Source organism: Ranitomeya imitator, chromosome 6, assembly GCF_032444005.1.
Source record: "Ranitomeya imitator isolate aRanImi1 chromosome 6, aRanImi1.pri, whole genome shotgun sequence".
NCBI lineage: Eukaryota > Metazoa > Chordata > Amphibia > Anura > Dendrobatidae > Ranitomeya > Ranitomeya imitator.
This window is the reverse complement of record NC_091287.1, coordinates 46,729,953-46,750,557: the sequence shown is the minus strand read 5'-3', so window position 1 is coordinate 46,750,557 and position 20,605 is coordinate 46,729,953. Positions and strand designations below refer to the sequence as shown.

The 20,605-nt window shown below is 45.0% G+C and overlaps 1 protein-coding gene across 2 annotated transcripts in view; it reads left to right on the top strand.

Moving 5' to 3' along the window:
* Positions 1-319: 319 nt before the first annotated feature.
* Positions 320-20,605, top strand: part of MASTL (microtubule associated serine/threonine kinase like) — a 29,498-nt gene continuing 9,212 nt past the window's right edge. Inside the window, exons 1-7 of one of the 2 annotated variants that reach the window (XM_069729620.1) lie at positions 320-604; positions 4,365-4,502; positions 10,542-10,681; positions 15,467-15,555; positions 16,184-16,290; positions 18,620-18,761; positions 19,425-19,597. In XM_069729620.1, coding sequence (XP_069585721.1) covers positions 413-604; positions 4,365-4,502; positions 10,542-10,681; positions 15,467-15,555; positions 16,184-16,290; positions 18,620-18,761; positions 19,425-19,597 — 981 coding nt within the window. In that variant the 5' untranslated portion in view covers positions 320-412. The remainder of the gene's footprint in view (positions 605-4,364; positions 4,503-10,541; positions 10,682-15,466; positions 15,556-16,183; positions 16,291-18,619; positions 18,762-19,424; positions 19,598-20,605) is intronic. The other variant, XM_069729619.1, reaches the window with a different exon arrangement.

Here is a 20,605-nt window from a genome sequence, read left to right as displayed (position 1 = left end):
ACCCCCTTCCCCAGACAGATCCCCAGCGTGCAGTCCCATGTAAGCATCACCCCCTTCCCCAGGCAGACCCACAGCACGCAGTCCCATGTAAGCATCACCCACTTCCCCAGGCAGACCCACAGCACGTGCATAAACATCTGATCCGTAACTCTATGGAGGAACAGGCGCCGCCCATTCCTGTGACGTCATCCCCACACATGGTCACATGGGCATGACGTCAGCAGAGGTCCTTCCGGCCATTTTGCTGTAGCCTCTACCCTATAGGCTGTTCTGGCCACAATGCTAGAAGGTTATTGGTAGGGAGGATTGGTGACGTAGTGGAGGCGTGTCGCCTGTTTAAACTGTAGCGGCGGCGCCGAGGTCCTGTGTGACGGGCAGCACAGAGCGCAGGGCGGCGGCGGCGGCGGGCACCATGGGGGTGGTGGGAGCCCCGGAGACGGCGGCGGACAAGGGGCAGCTGTCGGTGTGCGGGGAGAAGCGGTTCACGGTGCCGCAGCCGCCGTCCATCGAGGACTTCACCATAGTGAAGCCTATCAGCCGCGGGGCTTTTGGGAAGGTTTATCTGGCTCGTAAGAAAATCAACAACAAGCTGTTCGCAGTGAAGGTGAGCGACCCGAGCATAGCGAGCGGCAGGGCATGCTGAGACTTGCAGTGCACCGGGGGAATCCTGTGCATGACTACTCCCAGCATTGCATCTATTGGTTGTCAGGGCATGCTGGGAGTTGTAGTTGTGCCACGGCTTGCAGACCCCTTGGATAACTGGCACACCTAATTAAAGGGATGGGATGATGAAAACTGGGTCTGGACTCCTACATTTAAAGGGGGTTACTGCCAAACGTTCACACTATCCCCAACCCATCAGATAAGGGGATGACTTACTGACAGAGGGGGTCTGACACACTGGGAACCCCAGTGATCCCAAGGAATGGAGCGTGGGTGCACATGATCGGCCTCCACTCTGTCCATGGTGTACGGTACTGTCAGGTGCAGATCTCTACTATGTCCCATAGACAATGGATGGAGCGTGATTGGCCTCCACTCTGTCCATGGTGTATGGGACTGTCAGGTGCAGCGCTCCACTATGTTCCATAGACAATGAATGGAGCATGATTGGCCTCCACTCTGTCCATGGTGTACGGTACTGTCAGGTGCGGATCTCTACTATGTCCCATAGACAATGAATGGAGCGTGATTGGACTACGCTCTGTCCATGGTGTACGGGACTGTCAGATGCAGCGCTCCACTATGTCCCATAGACAATGAATGGAGCGTCATTGCCCTATGCTCTGTCCATGGTGTACAAGACTGTCAGGTGCAGCGCTCCACTATATCCCATAGACAATGAATAGAGCTGATCCTGAGCCCACGCAAGATCGGGCTCCTCAAGATAAAGGGATCAGTGAGTTACCCCCAATCATTGTAATTTTTGGAAGATGCCTGTAAACGGAGGTGGTCTCACATGTGCAATACCACTGTTACAGAGCATAAGAGCGCCGGCGTGTGTAGCTATCGGAGGGGTCAGACACCCGGCCCCCCACTGATCAGCTGATGTTAGCGGCTGTAAATCCTTCTCAGACCCTTTATGGACCCTGAAGCTGAAAGGGCTTTTACACTTTTTTCAGGCGATCACTGGGGACCGGAGGTCGAACCCTTCTGCACATAATGTCATATGTAGCTGTCATGATGGGAATACCCCTTTAAAGGCATTGACTGGTTCAAAGGGGTGTACAAACAATGATCCTCTGTGCAGTGGATAGGTGATCAGTGAGGATTCCCTGTTCTCACCTGTATGCTGCTCCTATAATGCTGCTGTCTGATCATGTGGCCGTGTGGGGTCTATGCCCCTCGTATTATCAGGACGATGTTTTGCATCATTAGTCTCTATATGAACGTGACTGCGACGCACAAGATGGGACAATTGCGCTACAATATCAGACATTACTGTGGGTCCTGTGTGGCCGCCTCCATGTGACCCCTGTTACCGTTTGTCCCCTATAAGTTACCAGTGGTCACCAATGCGTTTGGGATCAGCAAAGTTACAAGGTGTTATCTCAGCATGCTCAGGTGCTAACCGAGTGTCTTCGGCGTGCTTGAAAACTTTGTTTTAGTCCCTGCAGCTGCGTGGCTCGTGGCTGTGGAAACAGCTGAGAGACATGCAGCCGTGGGGACTCGAACACTGTGTTAGAGCCCGCCGGAGACCCCACCCGAGTGTGTTCATCACTTAAGGTACCTTCACACATAACGATATTGTTAACGATATCGTTGCTATTTGTGACGTAGCAACGATATCGTTAATGAAATCGTTATGTGTGACAGCGACCAACGATCAGGCCCCTGCTGGGAGATCGTTGGTCGCTGAATAAAGTCCAGAACTTTATTTCGTCGCTGGACTCCCTGGAGACATCGCTGGATCGGCGTGTGTGAATTGTACTGGACACAATGGTGTCCTGATTGTTGTCAGATGTTCCTATCACTTAGGACAATGGCTGGGATAAAGCACAAGGTCTCGGTCCAGAAAAACCTATTGAGGGCAACAGTTCAGTTTAGATGGAAAAATGGTGACAATGAGGCGGCTTTGACGGTATGTATAGTATCCACACAGTCGGCGTATGACCAGGAGGGGTCCCGTTGGGCTACTATCTAGGGTATGTTCACACATAACAGAAATGTAGTGTTTTATTGTATCCAGCAAAGTGAATGAGATTTCTGATGCAAGCGGTGAAAGAAGGAAACCTGCTCACCGGAACAACGCCAGAAATGCGCTGGTGATACGTCTTATGGATGCAGCCGTGAGATTATGATCAACTAATAAAAGTTCAACATAATATCTCCATCCTAGGTTTCTTAAAGGGGTTGTCCACCACTTGTACAACCCCGTCTCACTGCTCATGTTTAGCGTTGGCCTCTCAGTGGTTAGCACTGCAGCCTTGCAGCGCTGGGGTCCTGGGTTCTAATCCCACCTTGGACAACATCTGCAAAGAGTTTGTATGTTCTCTCCGTGTTTGCGTGGGTTTCCTACGGGCACTCCGGTTTCCTCCCACATTCCAAAGACATACTGATAGGGAATTTAGATTGTGAGCCCCATCGGGGACAGTGATGATAATGTGCGCAAAAATTGTAAAGCGCTGCGGAATATGTTAGCGCTATATAAAAATAAAGATTATTATTATTATTACATAACCACATGTGAGCCATGAGATCGCGAGTGCCGACACTGGAGGAGGGGAGATGTTCTTATTATAACCGGGTCAAACATGAGGAATCACAATGGCTTGTCCCAATAGTGGACGACCCCTTGAAATGTAACGCTCACGATGCTTTTTCCTTGCAGATTTGAAGCAGGTTTCTATTCTGCGACATCAGTTCTTTCAGTGTCTCTAATAGCATTTTCCACCGATTCAAATGAATGAGAGAAAAAAACGTACCCCAAACTGCACTTATTTCCACTATTTTTTTTTTCCAGCCAACACTCCAGTATTTGCTGCAAACTTTTCTGCTGCAAATATTGAATGTGTGCACGCATCCTTAAAGGGGTTGTATGGCCTAAAGCACCAAGTGTGTGCAGTCACTCTGTAAGTGCCGACTTATGACTTCCAACATCGTGCACCCTGCGCCGTGAGGATTCTCCCATGCAGTGTTTTATTAGCAGGAGATTATCACTACAGGACTGGGTGTCTTGTGCCTACTAGTCTAACCACACTTCCACCAATGATTGGCTGCTCTTTGTCAATATACAATATACACAGAACGCAGCCAATCGGAGGTGTGGGCGGGGTCATACAGAGCTCAGCATTCAGAGCTCTGCTAGATCTGCAGCAGAGAGAAAAAAAAACATGGACAGAATATGGATGACCTCCACAGACTTTTTTTTTTATTATTTATTTAATGGGCAGGAAAAGCTTGGAAAGGTGTTTTTTTGTTTGGGTATTTTTTTTTTGCATACATTACATCTAAATAAAGCCTAATAAACATTTCACTGTGAACGTGACCATGTCAGGATCTGATTGTAAGCGAGGATGTTAATAATCACTGGAAGCAAGTATGTTCCGAAACCGCTTTAAATTCTTCATATTGATCCTTTCTTTCCTGTGTTCTTCACCTGCTGTTTGCAGGACAGTCCTGTACTGAGCCGCGGAGAACCACGTGGCAGAAATTCCAACAATTTTCAGCGAGTCCAAGTGAAGCAACAAAACGAAAATTGTGCCTGACCTGGAAGTTATGCGAAACTTTGATAAGTCGCATTAAAACTTTTGCAGTGTCGGCTGCAGGGCGGCGCGCTAGTACCCAGAGCCACTGTGAGAAAAGCTGGAATTAAATCTAATATATTTATTAATTAATGTGTTTTTCTTTTTTCTGTTTCCCAGTTGGTAAAGAAAGCGGATATGATTAATAAGAACATGGTGCATCAGGTTCAAGCGGAGAGGGACGCGCTCGCCTTAAGTAAAAGTCCTTTTATTGTACATTTATATTACTCCCTGCAGTCGGCCAACAATATCTACCTGGTAAGTGCCCAGAAGCCTCACTGCGCCCATCGTCTGCTCTACAAGCCGCGCACATAAAGTGTTCGCTCTATAAATACAAACCTCAGTAAAAGGATTAATCCTCATTACATAGTGGAGTGTTACTGCTGATTCAGCCATTTCTTCTTTCTAGTCTGTGCCAAGAGAATAACAGCGGGTTTAGGTTTTTTTTTATATATAACATAACTTTTATTCCTATTTATTTAAAAATAACAAACCCCAAAATATCTGAAAGTGCAAATCAAACTGTGCAATGTAAAGTGCTATGTGCAAGATATGGAAAAAGTGCCAGTTAAACGTATAGTACCACTGGAACAACGTTTAGGGGGCTTTTTCACATAACCATATGGTGTCATCTACAAGCTTACCCCTATAAAACAAAAATCTGTTGGATTTTACATAGGTTACACTACCTTATTAATCTTCTAGGACTCGTATCACATCAAATCCTCTTTACAGATTATTGCACAAATAGGGGTGATCTAATAGGGTATACTTCCCCACATATACATTATTTCATTACATCTCCCCATGTGTCAATAACAATAAACAGCAGAAATACTAATATATTGATTAACGTCATTAATTATCATTTGACTTCGTATATACGCTGTTATTCTATCCGGACAGATTGTGGTATCAGCGCGCTCATACAAATAGTTTAAAGGGAAATGTCACATTAATCACATTTCCTTCACACATCTCTTACCCCAAATAACCACTTGAATACATCTCTGCCTCTATACTTTCTGGCATACGTTCTTATTTATGATCAAAAATGGGTTCAGTGTGTATTATATATATTTTTGTTATACTCATCTGGATCACCAAGCGTGTCGCTGGATTTAGCCACCAAGTTCATAAGGTGCCGTCTACGGCAATCGCCATTTCATAAGATGCTGTTATCCGGTTCCCTTCCCATATTATGTCTCCCGACGCGTTTCATCATACAGATTCTTCAGGGGCAAATGACATCTTAAAAGATATGAGCATAGCCATGGTGCTCCTCCATCTACTTGCCTTGTATAGATCAATACAAAAATGCCCAGACTCATAGTAATCGGTCAGCCAAGCGCCATCACCTAGCTACCTGTATACCACTCCATTACCATATACTAACAAAGGAGAAACATAGGAGTTTTATGGTAGAAAAGTTTATGACAAATCTTTATTAATACAATCACACGTATATTGACAAACAATTTTTAAAAAAATTGAGAAAGCCATGCTGTACATCGGCGAAACGTACGTCGGGGTGCGTCCAGTTGTGTATTACGGCACTGGTAAGGTTAACCCTTATTCTTTCTGTCTAATATCTGTTATAACTTTGTACCTATATGATGGCATGTGAGACGGAGCTATTATGAACTGTGGACATTATCATGCATTAACCATTGGGACAGAACTTGTGCTGTCCTCCCCCCTAGAGGTCTTGTGGGGATATGTTTGGACACACTATTGGATAGGGTTACTTACCATATATACTTTTGGTCCTTCTCTTTGGACGTTCATATTTACATGGTGCTGTATGTTGCTCATTGGTGTCCTTTACCAATATATATATATACAGTGGGGCAAAAAAGTATTTAGTCAGTCAGCAGTAGTGCAAGTTCCACCACTTAAAAAGATGAGAGGCGTCTGTAATTTGCATCATAGGTAGACCTCAACTATGGGAGACAAACTGAGAAAAAAAAATCCAGAAAATCACATTGGTTTTTTTTTTAACATTTTATTTGCATATTATGGTGGAAAATAAGTATTTGGTCAGAAACAAACAATCAAGATTTCTGGCTCTCACAGACCTGTAACTTCTTCTTTAAGAGTCTCCTCTTTACTCCACTCATTACCTGTAGTAATGGCACCTGTTTAAACTTGTTATCAGTATAAAAAGACACCTGTGCACACCCTCAAACAGTCTGACTCCAAACTCCACTATGGTGAAGACCAAAGAGCTGTCAAAGGACACCAGAAATAAAATTGTAGCCCTGCACCAGGCTGGGAAGACTGAATCTGCAATAGCCAACCAGCTTGGAGTGAAGAAATCAACATTGGGAGCAATAATTAGAAAATGGAAGACATACAAGACCACTGATAATCTCCCTCGATCTGGGGCTCCATGCAAAATCCCACCCCGTGGGGTCAGAATGATCACAAGAACGGTGAGCAAAAATCCCAGAACCACGCGGGGGGACCTAGTGAATGAACTGCAGAGAGCTGGGACCAATGTAACAAGGCCTACCATAAGTAACACACTACGCCACCATGGACTCAGATCCTGCAGTGCCAGACGTGTCCTACTGCTTAAGCCAGTACATGTCCGGGCCCATCTGAAGTTTGCTAGAGAGCATTTGGATGATCCAGAGGAGTTTTTGGAGAATGTCCTATGGTCTAATGAAACCAAACTGGAACTGTTTGGTAGAAACACAACTTGTGTTTGGAGGAAAAAGAATACTGAGTTGCATCCATCAAACACCATACCTACTGTAAAGCATGGTGGTGGAAACATCATGCTTTGGGGTTGTTTCTCTGCAAAGGGGCCAGGACGACTGATCCGGGTACATGAAAGAATGAATGGGGCCATGTATCGTGAGATTTTGAGTGCAAACCTCCCTCCATCAGCAAGGGCATTGAAGATGAAACGTGGCTGGGTCTTTCAACATGACAATGATCCAAAGCACACCACCAGGGCAACGAAGGAGTGGCTTCGTAAGAAGCATTTCAAGGTCCTGGAGTGGCCTAGCCAGTCTCCAGATCTCAACCCTATAGAAAACCTTTGGAGGGAGTTGAAAGTCCGTGTTGCCAAGCGAAAAGCCAAAAACATCACTGCTCTAGAGGAGATCTGCATGGAGGAATGGGCCAACATACCAACAACAGTGTGTGGCAACCTTGTGAAGACTTACAGAAAACGTTTGACCTCTGTCATTGCCAACAAAGGATATATTACAAAGTATTGAGATGAAATTTTGTTTCTGACCAAATACTTATTTTCCACCATAATATGCAAATAAAATGTTAAAAAAACAGACAATGTGATTTTCTGGATTTTTTTTTCTCAGTTTGTCTCCCATAGTTGAGGTCTACCTATGATGTAAATTACAGACGCCTCTCATCTTTTTAAGTGGTGGAACTTGCACTATTGCTGACTGACTAAATACTTTTTTGCCCCACTGTGTATATGTGTATATGTGTATATATATATATATATATATATATATATATATATATATATATATATATATATATATATATATATATATATATTTTTTTTTAAATTGTTAATATACGTGTGATTTGTATTAATAAAGATTTGTCATAAATTTTTGTACCCTAAAACCCCTTTGTTTCTCCTCTGTTAGTTGCCTTATATAGATTATGCGTGGCTTCTTGCGGTCGCATGTTTCCGTACGCCGGCACCTCCGGTAATTGGGGCGCATGCGCCGTTAGAACCAGACCGCTTACATCCCGTCCGGATATTGGAACGCAAGCGGTAAACAGTGATCCGCCAGCGTCATATCCGGTACACGAACATTACCGCATATTGCGGCCGATCGTGACTGTGACAAGCGTACGGCCCGTGCCTTTCGCTACGAGCCTGTATTACGTGGATATTCGTTATCCTATCAATTTCTTTTATAGTAACAGAATACATCATATTCTGTCTATCGCCTTTTTGGGCATATGCAGATTTTATTCTTCTTTTAATCTTCACAGTTAATTATTTACTTTATTGGATATGGTCCTACCCGAGGATCTTCTGATTTTAATACCACACAAATCAAAGAGCACCATCTTATACAAAAAATATGACAAATGAGAGAGAGTAAGTAGGGATTTATTTTAGTATTTGCCCTAAAAAAAGAACACAAAGAAAATGATACGACAGACCTCTCATTACTTATCATTAGGAAAGATAGAAAGGGAGTAGGTGCAGGAGCACCATGGCTATGCTCATATCTTTTAAGATGTCATTTTTCCCTGAAGAATCTGTATGATGAAACGCGTCGGGAGACATAATATGGGAAGGGAACCGGATAACAGCATCTTATGAAATGGCGATTGCTGTAGACGGCACCTTATGAACTTGGTGGCTAAATCCAGCGACACGATTGGTGATCCAGATGAGTATAACAAAAATATATATAATACACACTAAACCCATTTTTGATCATAAATAAGAACATATGCCAGAAAGTATAGAGGCAGAGATGTATTCAAGTGGTTATTTGGGGTAAGAGATGTGTGAAGGAAATGTGATTGATGTGACATTTCCCTTTATACTATTTGTATGAGCGCGCTGATACCACAATCTGTCCGGATTGAATAACAGCATATATATGAAGTCAAATGATAATTAATGACGTTAATCAATATATTAGTATTTCTGCTGTTTATTGTTATTGACACATGGGGAGATATAATGAAATAATGTATATGTGGGGAAGTATACCCTATTAGATCACCCCTATTTGTGCAATAATCTGTAAAGAGGATTTGATGTGATATGAGTCCTAGAAGACTTTTTTTTTTTTTTAATAAATCGGAATAAGTTATGTTTTATATATATATAAAAAAAACCTAAACCTGCTGTTATTCTCAAAAAATTTTGGTTTTGGTTGAATCAAAGCCCTTGCTAAAAAGTAGTCAGTGCCAAGCAATCCAGTGGCCGTATTCTGTGGATGTCAGATGGTGGCCTGGAGAACAGTCTCCTGCCTCTCTCTTCCTTTTCCTCCCCCGGCTCTGCCTCTCTCTTCCTTTTTCCTCCCCCGGCTCTGCCTCTCTCTTCCTTTTTCCTCCCCCGGCTCTGCCTCTCTCTTCCTTTTCCTCCCCCGGCTCTGCCTCTCTCTTCCTTTTCCTCCCCCAGGTCTCTGCCTCTCTCTTCCTTTTCCTCCCCCAGGTTTCTGCCTCTCTCTTCCTTTTCCTCCCCCAGGTCTCTGCCTCTCTTCCTTTTCCTCCCCCAGGTCTCTGCCTCTCTCTACCTTTTCCTCCCCCAGGTCTCTGCCTCTCTCTTCCTTTTCCTCCCCCAGGTCTCTGCCTCTCTCTTCCTTTTCCTCCCCCAGGTCTCTGCCTCTCTCTTCCTTTTCCTCCCCCAGGTCTCTGCCTCTCTCTTCCTTTTCCTCCCCCAGGTCTCTGCCTCTCTCTTCCTTTTCCTCCCCCAGGTCTCTGCCTCTCTCTTCCTTTTCCTCCCCCAGGTCTCTGCCTCTCTCTTCCTTTTCCTCCCCCAGGTCTCTGCCTCTCTCTTCCTTTTCCTCCCCCAGGTCTCTGCCTCTCTCTTCCTTTTCCTCCCCCAGGTCTCTGCCTCTCTCTTCCTTTTCCTCCCCCAGGTCTCTGCCTCTCTCTTCCTTTTCCTCCCCCAGGTCTCTGCCTCTCTCTTCCTTTTCCTCCCCCAGGGCTCTGCCTCTCTCTCTTCCTTTTCCTCCCCCAGGGCTCTGCCTCTCTCTCTTCCTTTTCCTCCCCCAGGGCTCTGCCTCTCTCTCTTCCTTTTCCTCCCCCAGGGCTCTGCCTCTCTCTTCCTTTTCCTCCCCCAGGGCTCTGCCTCTCTCTTCCTTTTCCTCCCCAGGTCTCTGCCTCTCTCTTCCTTTTCCTCCCCCCCCCCCCCCCCCCCGGCTCTGCCTCTCTCTTCCTTTTCCTCCCCCCCCCCCCCCCCCCCCCGGCTCTGCCTCTCTCTTCCTTTTCCTCCCCCCCGGCTCTGCCTCTCTCTCCCTTTCCTAACCCCAAACCCCCCCCCCCCCCCCCCCCGGTGGCGGTTCTCAGGGCTCACGTCCGACAGCCACAAATTAGTGATCCGACCCTTGGACTGGATCCTGACATTGATTCCATGCTCTGCAATTTTCCCACGTACCATACAAATGAATGGACAGAGCCACATAGAGCGGCCATATCTTTATTCCACGCAGAATAGAACATCTATGCATGGCCCATAATATAGGGAATACACCCCTTCACCCCAGCCAAATTGTTGTTTTTTTTTTTGCTACATACCATCATGAATCCATGATTAATAACAGCAGTGTCTTCTACCAGATAATGGAGTATCTCATTGGAGGAGACGTGAAGTCGCTCTTGCACATCTACGGTTACTTTGATGAGGATATGGCGGTGAAGTATATATCGGAGGTTGCTCTGGCCCTTGATTACTTACACAGACATGGTATAATTCACAGGTAAAGACCATTATTTCACAGTTTGGTAGCATAATGATCACTGGGGGGGGGTCTGACTACTGAGACCCCCACCAGTCCTTAGAGCGGGGCGTTGAAGAGTCCTGTCTGAATAGAGCGTGTGCTCCTCCACTTTATTAATTCTTCATGAAGAGACTTTCTCCGGCTTTCCTACAGAGAATAAATGTAGCAGAGCTGAGCATGATTGACCTCCCTTCAGATGAGGCTCTGGAGAACTCTGATCTCTGGATTGGTGGGGCCCCAATACTCGGACCCCCAAGAATCAAAAAGCTTTTCTCCATGCTTTGTATGAAGTACACAAGTTATTCCTCATCAATCCGTCACTGTTTTTTTCTTTAAGAAAGAAGCCATTGCTGTTATGAATAGGTAATTCAGAACCACAATGGACCTTGAAGTTCAGAGCACAAAAGTGACCTGACAAAAACCACAAAACATAGGATGAGCTCTGAGACGTGGAAACTCTGCTGACCGCAATCCCTAATCCTAACACACCACACTAGAGGTAGCCGTGGATTGCGCCTAATGCTCCCTATGCAACTCGGCACAGCCTGAGAAACTAGCTAGTCCTGAAGAAAGAAAAACAAGCCTACCTTGCCTCAGAGAAATTCCCCAAAGGAAAAGGCAGCCCCCCACATATAATGACTGTGAGTTAAGATGAAAATACAAACACAGAGATTAAATAGATTTAGCAAAGTGAGGCCCGACTTACTGAATAGACCGAGGATAGGAAAGATAGCTTTGCGGTCAACACAAAAACCTACAAACAACCACGCAGAGGGGCAAAAAGACCCTCCGCACCGACTAACGGTACGGAGGTGCTCCCTCTGCGTCTCAGAGCTTCTAGCAAGCAAGAAAAACCAAAAAAGCAAGCTGGACAGAAAATATAGCAACAAAAGTAACACAAGCAGAACTTAGCTTATGCTGAGCAGACAGGCCACAGGAACGATCCAGGAGGAAGCAAGACCAATACTAGAACATTGACTGGAGGCCAGGATCAAAGCACTAGGTGGAGTTAAATAGAGCAGCACCTAACGACTTAACCTCATCACCTGAGGAAGGAAACTCAGAAGCCGCAGTACCACTCGTGACCACAGGAGGGAGCTTGATCACAGAATTCACAACACATTGCTAAATCTGTAAAAAAAAAAAAACTTTAAACAGTTCCTGAGACATACAGTACAGACCAAAAGCTTGTGGACACACCTTCTCATTTAAAGATTTTTCTGTATTTTCTTGACTATGAAAATTGTACATTCACACTGACGGCATCAAAACTATGAATTAACACATGTGGAATTATATACTTAACAAAATAGTGTGAAACAACTGAAAATATGTCTTATATTCTAGGTTCTTCAAAGTAGCCACCTTTTTCTTTGATGGCTGCTTTGCACACTCTTGGCATTCTCTTGATGAGCTTCAAGAGGTCACCGGGAATGGTCTTCCAACAATCTTGAAGGAGTTCCCAGAGATGCTTAGCATTTGTTGGCCCTTTTGCCTTCACTCTGCGGTCCAGCTCACCCCAAACCATCTTGATTGGGTTCAGATCTGGTGACTGTGGAGGCCAGGTCATCTGGCGTAGCACCCCATCACTCTCCTTCTTGGTCACATAGCCCTTGCACAGCCTGGAGGTGTGTTTGGGGTCATTGTCCTGTTGAAAAATAAATGATGGTCCAACTAAACCCAAACCGGATGGAATAGCATGCCCTACACCATCACACCTCCTCCTCCATGCTTCACGGTGGGAACCAGGCATGTAGAGTCCATCCGTTCACCTTTTCTGCGTCGCACAAAGACACGGTGGTTGGAACCAAAGATCTCAAATTTGGACTCATCAGACCAAAACACAGATTTCCACTGGTCTAATGTTATTTCCTTGTGTTTTTTAGCCCAAACAAGTCTCTTCTGCTTGTTGCCTGTCCTTAGCAGTGGTTTCCTAGCCGCTGTTTTACCATGAAGGCCTGCTGCACAAAGTCTCCTCTTAACAGTTGTTGTAGAGATGTGTCTGCTGCTAGAACTCTGTGTGGCATTGACATGGTCTCTAATCTGAGCTGCTGTTAACCTACGATTTCTGAGGCTGGTGACTCGGATAAACTTATCCTCAGAAGCAGAGGTGACTCTCGGTCTTCCTTTCCTGGGGCGGTCCTCGTGTGAGCCAGTTGGGGACACTTTCAAAGTTTTCCCAATTTTTTGGACAGACTGACCTTCACTTATTAAAGTAATAATGGCCACTCGTTTTTCTTTACTTAGCTGCTTTTTTTTGCCATAATACAAATTCTAAGAGTCTATTCAGTAGGACTATCAGCTGTGTATCCACCAGACTTCTGCACAACACAACTGATGGTCCAAATCCCACTTATTAAACCTGACAGGGCACACCTGTGAAGTGAAAACCATTCCCGGTGACTACCTCTTGAAGCTCATCAAGAGAATGCCAAGAGTGTGCAAAGCAGTCATCAAAGCAAAAGGTGGCTACTTTGAAGAACCTAGAATATGAGACCTAATTTCAGTTGTTTCACACTTTTTAATTATATAATTCCACATGTTAATTCATAGTTTTGATGCCTTCAGTTTGAATGTACAATTTTCAGTCATGAAAATACGGAAAAATCTTTAAATGAGGTGTGTCCAAACTTATGGTCTGTACTGTATACATTCAGCAATACTTGCAATTGTCTATGTTGCAAATCCTGTACCGTGCTCAGGTCCTGTTCTGGATAATGGGACCCCTGCATGGTACTTTCTGGGTTTTAGAAGGGGTATTACTAAGGCAATTATTTATTATTATAGCGCCATTTATTCCATGGCGCTTTACATGTGAGGAGGGGTATACATAATAAAAACAAGTACAATAATCTTGAACAATACAAGTCACAGCTGGTACAGGAGGAGAGAGGACCCTGCCCGTGAGGGCTCACAATCTACAAGGGATGGGTGAGGATACAGTAGGTGAGGGTAGAGCTGGTCATGCAGCGGTTTGGTGGATCGGTGGTTACTGCAGGTTGTTGGCTTGTCAGTGGGTCTTCAGGCTCTTTTTGAAGGTTTCGATGGTAGGCGAGAGTCTGATGTGTTGTGGTAGAGAGTTCCAGAGTAGGGGTGATGCGCGAGAGAAATCTTGTATACGATTGTGTGAAGAGGAGATAAGAGGGGAGTATAGAAGGAGATCTTGTGAGGATCAGAGGTTGCGTGTAGGTAAGTACTGGGAGATGAGGTCACGGATGTATGGAGGAGACAGGTTGTGGATGGCTTTGTACGTCATGGTTATGCTTTTGTACTGGAGTTTCTCGGTAATGGGGAGCCAGTGAAGGGATTGACAGAGGGGAGAAGCTGGGGAATAGCGGGGGGACAGGTGGATTAGTCGGGCAGCTGAGTTTAGAATAGATTGGAGGGTTGTGAGAGTGTTAGAGGGGAGGCCACAGAGCAGGAGGTTACAGTAGTCGAGGCGGGGAGATGATGAGGGCATGGACTAGGGTTTTGCAGATTCTTGGTTTAGGAATGTACGAATCCATGAAATATTTTTGAGTTGAAGGCGGCAGGAAATGGAAAGGGCTTGGCTATGTGGTTTGAAGGAGAGATCAGTGTCAAGGATTACCCCCGAGGCAGCGAGCTTGTGGGACTGGGGAGAGTGGGCAGCCGTTTACTGTAATGGATAGGTTGTGTAGGCATGGGTAGGCAATGTGACTAGCCGGTGTGCAGCTGCATCTCTTTTTGTTTAGATGACCCCTTTACATTACACCTTGGTGACCCATTGCTAGTCTCCTCCTTCCCTTGCACTACTTGCCCCTATGTGTCATGACATTCGGTGACTGCAAGATCGAATCTCTGGATGCATCACCAGTGCGGATCCTGCTGTCCATTATAGATGTTGTGTCTGTGCTCCGGGGGCAAAGGTAACGTCAGCTAGTGATTGACGTGAACTTGGCAAAGTGGTTGAAGAAGAAACTATTGTTTACATATCGGGCAACAATTCAGGGACCTTAAAAGGAACCTGTCATGTCCAGAAAAAAGACAATTTGCCTGTATGAATAGAGCTAGTCTATATGTAAATCACATTAAAATCCTTTCTGGAGCAGTGGCTATAGGGAAAAAATGACCTTATGTTCTCCCTGCAGCCGCTTGTGTCCAGTCATCGGGACGGTGCAAGGAGCTGTTAGTCACCACTTGCTGTAATCACTCCCTGCACATTAATCGACAGCGTGTAGTGATCGGTGACTAATGTACGCTCTGCTTCGCTGAGCATGCAGGGCTTTCAGTAGGGAGATCGGAGTAAGCTGCTGCTGCAGATCTCCGGCGGCAGCCTATCCTCACGTGGGAACAAAAGGATCATGTGGTTCCAACACATCGGCTACTTATCTCCTGTTCGGAGGGCCCTGCTCATTACTCATTACATGGTTGATGGTTTGGCCTTAAAGGGTTATTCCACTAACATGCTATCTATGCCTGGGATAGTGTCAAATCAGTTGATCGATCAGTCGTTCGACCATTAAACATTTGACGGATCTTTGCTGCTCCGCTCCGGCCTTCCAGCCAGCCCCTGCCGGAACGGATCAGTGAGACCTCTCCCAGGAGCAGGTCATCCATAACATAGTAGTGGAACCACCCTTTTTAAGATTTTCCCTTCTATACTGTGATCAGATGGCACAAGGCCGATTTAGCAGTTTTTCTGTAGAACATTGTGTTCCTCCTGTGTAATCTCTGCACAAGTTTTCTCCCTGTTCACATTATAATCCATGTTAATCTGAGCAATTCTTATTTTTTTTCACGCAGGGACCTTAAGCCGGATAACATGCTGATTTCTAACGAGGGTCACATTAAGCTCACAGACTTCGGACTCTCTAAAGTCACCCTAAAGAGAGGTAAGTCTCCTCGTGCCGCATTACCTCGTATTAGAGCATCATGGCAGCGACTGCAATTTACAGACTTGGTGCTCATGCAGACGTCTGAGCAAGGACTGGCCACGGATCTCCGCACCCCAGCGTCACAGCTTCATGGGTCCATATGTATCTGACACGCTCCGATCTGGAGACCCCCGGCCAGTCTATGCGTTACGGTCCGTGTTCGGACGTCTGCCTGAGTCCTTATATTGCGAATGTCATGTCCCTCTTATAAACCTCATATTAGCTGTTGTTCCCTGTTATCAGCTTGGACATGATCTGTTGGGGGGCCTCGAGGACGGGGTTTGGGAAATGCTGACATAGTAGGTTCCGTGCTTTATCAGTCTCCATTCGTAGCCCTCCAGGGTCAGATATCAGGAGGACGGGCACAGGGATTCTGGTGTCTGGAGGTTACACGTGTGCACAGCTTGACGCCTGGTTATACAAATGTCTTTATTGCATCAGATTCTGAGACTTTTTGCAAAGGAACACAGCATTTGTATATAAAGCGTTTTGTAGTTCGTTTATTTGTGTGTTAGTTTTTATTCTAGACGCATTTTATTTACTCAATATTATTATTATTATTATTATTATTTTTTATCATTATTAGAAATTAATATGATCGATATTCTTACAACACCTTCAATGGCCAAACCCAAACAAGACTACTTCCGAACTCCGGGACAAGTACTTTCTCTTATAAGCTCGCTGGGATTTGTAAGTACTTACCCAAATGACATTTCTGTGACTAATTAGAAAAAAAATGTCCAATAATGGTCAAAAAAAGGCTGTCGCTTCTTCACCGGAGAGGTGATCTCTTACTGATCGCTGGGGTCAGACTATTGGAAGCCCCCATTGAATGAAGGTCCATAAAAAGAAAACTGCAAAAAATCTGTGTGAACAAGCCCTTAGCCTTTTATCCTACAGCCTGTAGTCAAAGCTTTGCTGTTATCTGACTCGGCAGTGATAACTTTTATCTCTTTGGTTCTGGACAGTGGTTATCACACAGGACCAGACTACACAGGTTCTGTTTGCAGTAGGCACAGTGGCTTTTGAGAGAATATTCACCCCCTTTTGGCTTTTTACCCATTTTGTTACATGACAACCTGTGTTTTAAATATTTTTGTAATCTGCTTTGTGTGTGATGCATCAGCACTAAATAATCTAAGTTGGTGAAGTGAGAAAAATATAAGGATAAATAAAATTTATGGGATCAAAGCACTAAAAATTGGCTTGTGCCTATGTATTCACCATTTTTGCTATGAAGCCCCCCAAAATTTATGGTGCAAGCAATTACCTTCATAAGTCCCATGCTTAGTGACAGGACGTCCCCCTGTGTGCAATCTAAGTGTCACACGTCGGTCAGTATATGCACTTTACCTTTTCTGAAAAGCAACAGAGGCTGCAACACCATTAACAAGAGGCTCCACTTAGGCTACGTTCACATTAGCGTTGCGCGCCGGTGCGTCGGCAACGCAACGCGGGACGCACCAAAAACGCGCGCAAAAACGCTGCGTTTTGCGACGCGTGCGTCGTTTTTTGACGAAAATCGGACGCACGAAAAATGCAACTTGTTGCATTTTCGTGCGTCCGACGCTAGCGTCGAAAACGACGCACATGTCGAAAAACGCTAACAAAAAAACGCACGCGTCCCCTATGTTAAACATAGGGGCGCGTCGCCGACGCAACAGCGACGCACATTAGCGTAACGCTAATGTGAACGTAGCCTAACAAACACCATGAAGACCAACGAGATCTCCAAAAAAGTCATGGACTAAGTTATTGAGAAGTACAAGTCAGGGTTGGGTCATAAAAGAAATATCCCAATCTCTGATGATCCCCTGGGGCAACATCAAATCCATCATCATCAAATGGAAAGAACATGGTACCACAACAAACAAACCTGCCACTACAACAAACCTGCCAAGAGTGGGCAGCCCACCAAAACCCTCAGCCCGGGTAAGGAAGGCGTTAATCAGAGGCAGCTGAGATCAAAAATCACCCTGAAGGAGCTGCAGGGTTCCTAAGCAGAGACTGGAGAATCTGTCCACACAACTACAATAAGCCGTACACTCCATAGAGGGGGCCTTTATGGGAGAGTGGACAGAAAAAAGCCTTTACTTACACACAAAAATTGTAAGGCTCATTTTGAGTTTGCCAAAACACTTGTGGGAGACTCTGCAAATGTCTGGAGCAAAATGCTGTGGTCAGAGGAGACGAAAATTAAAGTTATGCTATGTCTGGCCCCAAACCAACACAGCTCGTCACCCAAGAACACCATTCCCACAGTGAAACGTGGTGGCAGCATTATGCTGTGGGAATGTTTTTCGACAAAAGGGACACAGAAAATGGCTTGAGTCAAGGTGGAAGATGGATGGTGCAAAATACAAAGATATTCTTGCGCAAAACCTGTTTGTCAGTAATTTGATATTAGGACGCAGGTTCACCTTCCAGCAAGACCATGACCCATACTCGACCCATAAAGCCATACTTGAGTGGTTTAAGGGGAAATGTGTAAATGTTTGAGTGGCCTAGTCAAAGCCCAGACCTTAATCCGATGGAGAATCTGTGGTCAGACTTGAAGATTGCTGTTCACCAGAGGAAACCATCTAACTTGGAGGAGCCGGAGCAGTTTTGCCTTAAGGAATTGTCAAAAATCTCAGTGGAAAAGCTCATGGAGACTTATCCAAAGAGACTTGCAGCTGTAATTGCGGCAGAAGGAAACTCTACATAGTAGAGGGGGGTGAATAGTTATGCACACTGAAGTATTCAGTAATTTTGTCCTATTTGTTTGGTTCACAATACAAAGAAAACCAAATGTTCACAGTTGTAGGCATGTTCTTTCCATGAAAAATGCCAAGGGGGTGACTACTTTCGCAAACCACTTGTAATTATGGAGACACATTGATCTGCATAAACAACAAGCAAAATTACATTTTTAATGATGACCATTGATGGTTTGGATGCATTGGAGTATATCCTGCCTTGCCCTCCTTTTGTGTCTATATTTTTCATTTTGTACCTTTTCTTGTTTCCTTTGTAATAGAATACTCCAGTCCGCAGTAAGGTGAAAGGAGCGGCTCCTTCCGTAACCCCAGTGTTTAGTGAGGTGTCTCAGAATAACTCTACCCCTCTTTTAGTGAGCAATAAAGAACATTTGGGGAAAGCCGGGAAGCTCCTAATATCATGTAAGTGGCTTGTGATGGACATTTCCGGTGATCTGAGCGCTTCTCATTTCGGGTGGTCACACGCTTCAGCACATCTGTGGCCATTACATGGACTATGGGTGTATTTCCTGCAATTTTCTATCCATTCTGCATCTTTTTTTTGCAGTGTAAATCCGTTCTCTATACACTGACACAATAGAGAGCTTGTTTTGGCATTGTGCTTATATGCAGCAGCCAAGCTGTTAATGGCGAAATTCAGTGTAAAGCATGGGGGCAAAACAGCAGCCTGAGCCTGTGACAATGCTTCCTGTGCATCTAATCTTTTTGGGATCCACTTTGTATCGTCAATTATCTCCTATGGAAATACATTCCTATCATTATAATGTAGAGGATTACTGATGGATCGACTGCTGGTACTGTAATAGTTTCCTAAAAGGGGGGCTCTTTCGGAATAGCATGGTGGTCACTCGCGTGCGCCAATGCTCCATTCATTCTCTATGGAGAAAGCAAAGTAGCGTGCCGTCCCTCCATTTCATTGGTGAGGGTCCCAGTATTCAGCCCCTCACCAATCCGAAAGTTGTCGACTATCCATTTGAATAGGTTATAACTTTTAATACTGTGAATGGCCCTTTAATATAAATCAATATAAAGATAGATTCATGTGAGTTGTTTTTTTTTTTCCAGGTCCTGAGGTAAACACATCTAGCCCCAGCATGCCGGTGAAATGTCTCACGCCCAACCTGCTGAAGTTAAGGCCACGGGTTGGAACGTCCAGCACCAGCAGCCAGTCCCGGTTATGCTTATCAAGTGTGGAGTCCGATTATTGCAGCAGCCCGAAATGGGAGAATGGAAACCAGGTTTGGATTATGTTTTACTTTGATTTTTTTTTTTTTTTAGAGGAATATTCTTTTCTTACACAGTGATGACACATCCCTACCATATGCCATCATGTTATCACTGGAGGTCTGACCTCTCTAGGATCCCCACCGATCCAGAGAATAAAGGAGATTCAATGTTTTACGTTTTTTCCTGCAACTTGCTGATGACCAGAAACGCCACTGCCATGTTTTGCTTTCCCATTTTGGTAAATGACAGCATCTTGCTGTCATATAAAGGGGTTGTCAAAGGTGGTCGGTCTCCATGGTAAGGGACTCAGAAGTGCAGCTCTGAAGCTGGCTGAATTCGCTATCCCTTCTCTCATTCGATGCTATATTTTTGGGTCAGTGGCTCAGCCTAACTGCAGTCATTAGGAGCGCATGGATTCATGAGAGGCAGAAGAAAGTGGGCGCTCCTAAGACTAAAAGCTGAGAAAACCCCTTTAATGAAACCTCTAAGACCTCCTCCATTAATCTTGAGAATTATTAAATGTACACGGCCCTTCTTCAGTTGTTTCTCTGCACAGTGAATCTCTTGGGCCACATAGAAAAAACTGAACTGAATCAGTGCTGCGACCACCTTCGTTGTCAGAATCAAGGGGGTCCTAGACGTCAAAGCCCCAGTGATCACTAGGTAGCAATGTGCCATGACTAAGGTAAAATTGTGAAGTTCTTGTTAAAAAGGCAACTTTGCAATTTACCTCTTAAAATTCTCATTTACGGCTCGTCGCTTAGTGAACGGCCACCTCTGCAGTCTTATCGGCACATGGCCATTCTTCTAGGCTAGGAGCTCGTGCTTGCTCTGAAGCTTGGCAGAAGACTAGATCCGGCCAACTTCACTACCTAGAACAAAGAAGATCAGACAACTTCTTTTAAAATAAATACGTTGTGGCTCCAACCAGGGCTGTAGAGTCGGTAAGCCAAACCTCCGACTCCTCAATTTCCATGACTCTGACTCCACCAAAATGGGCTTCGACTCTGAGTCCACAG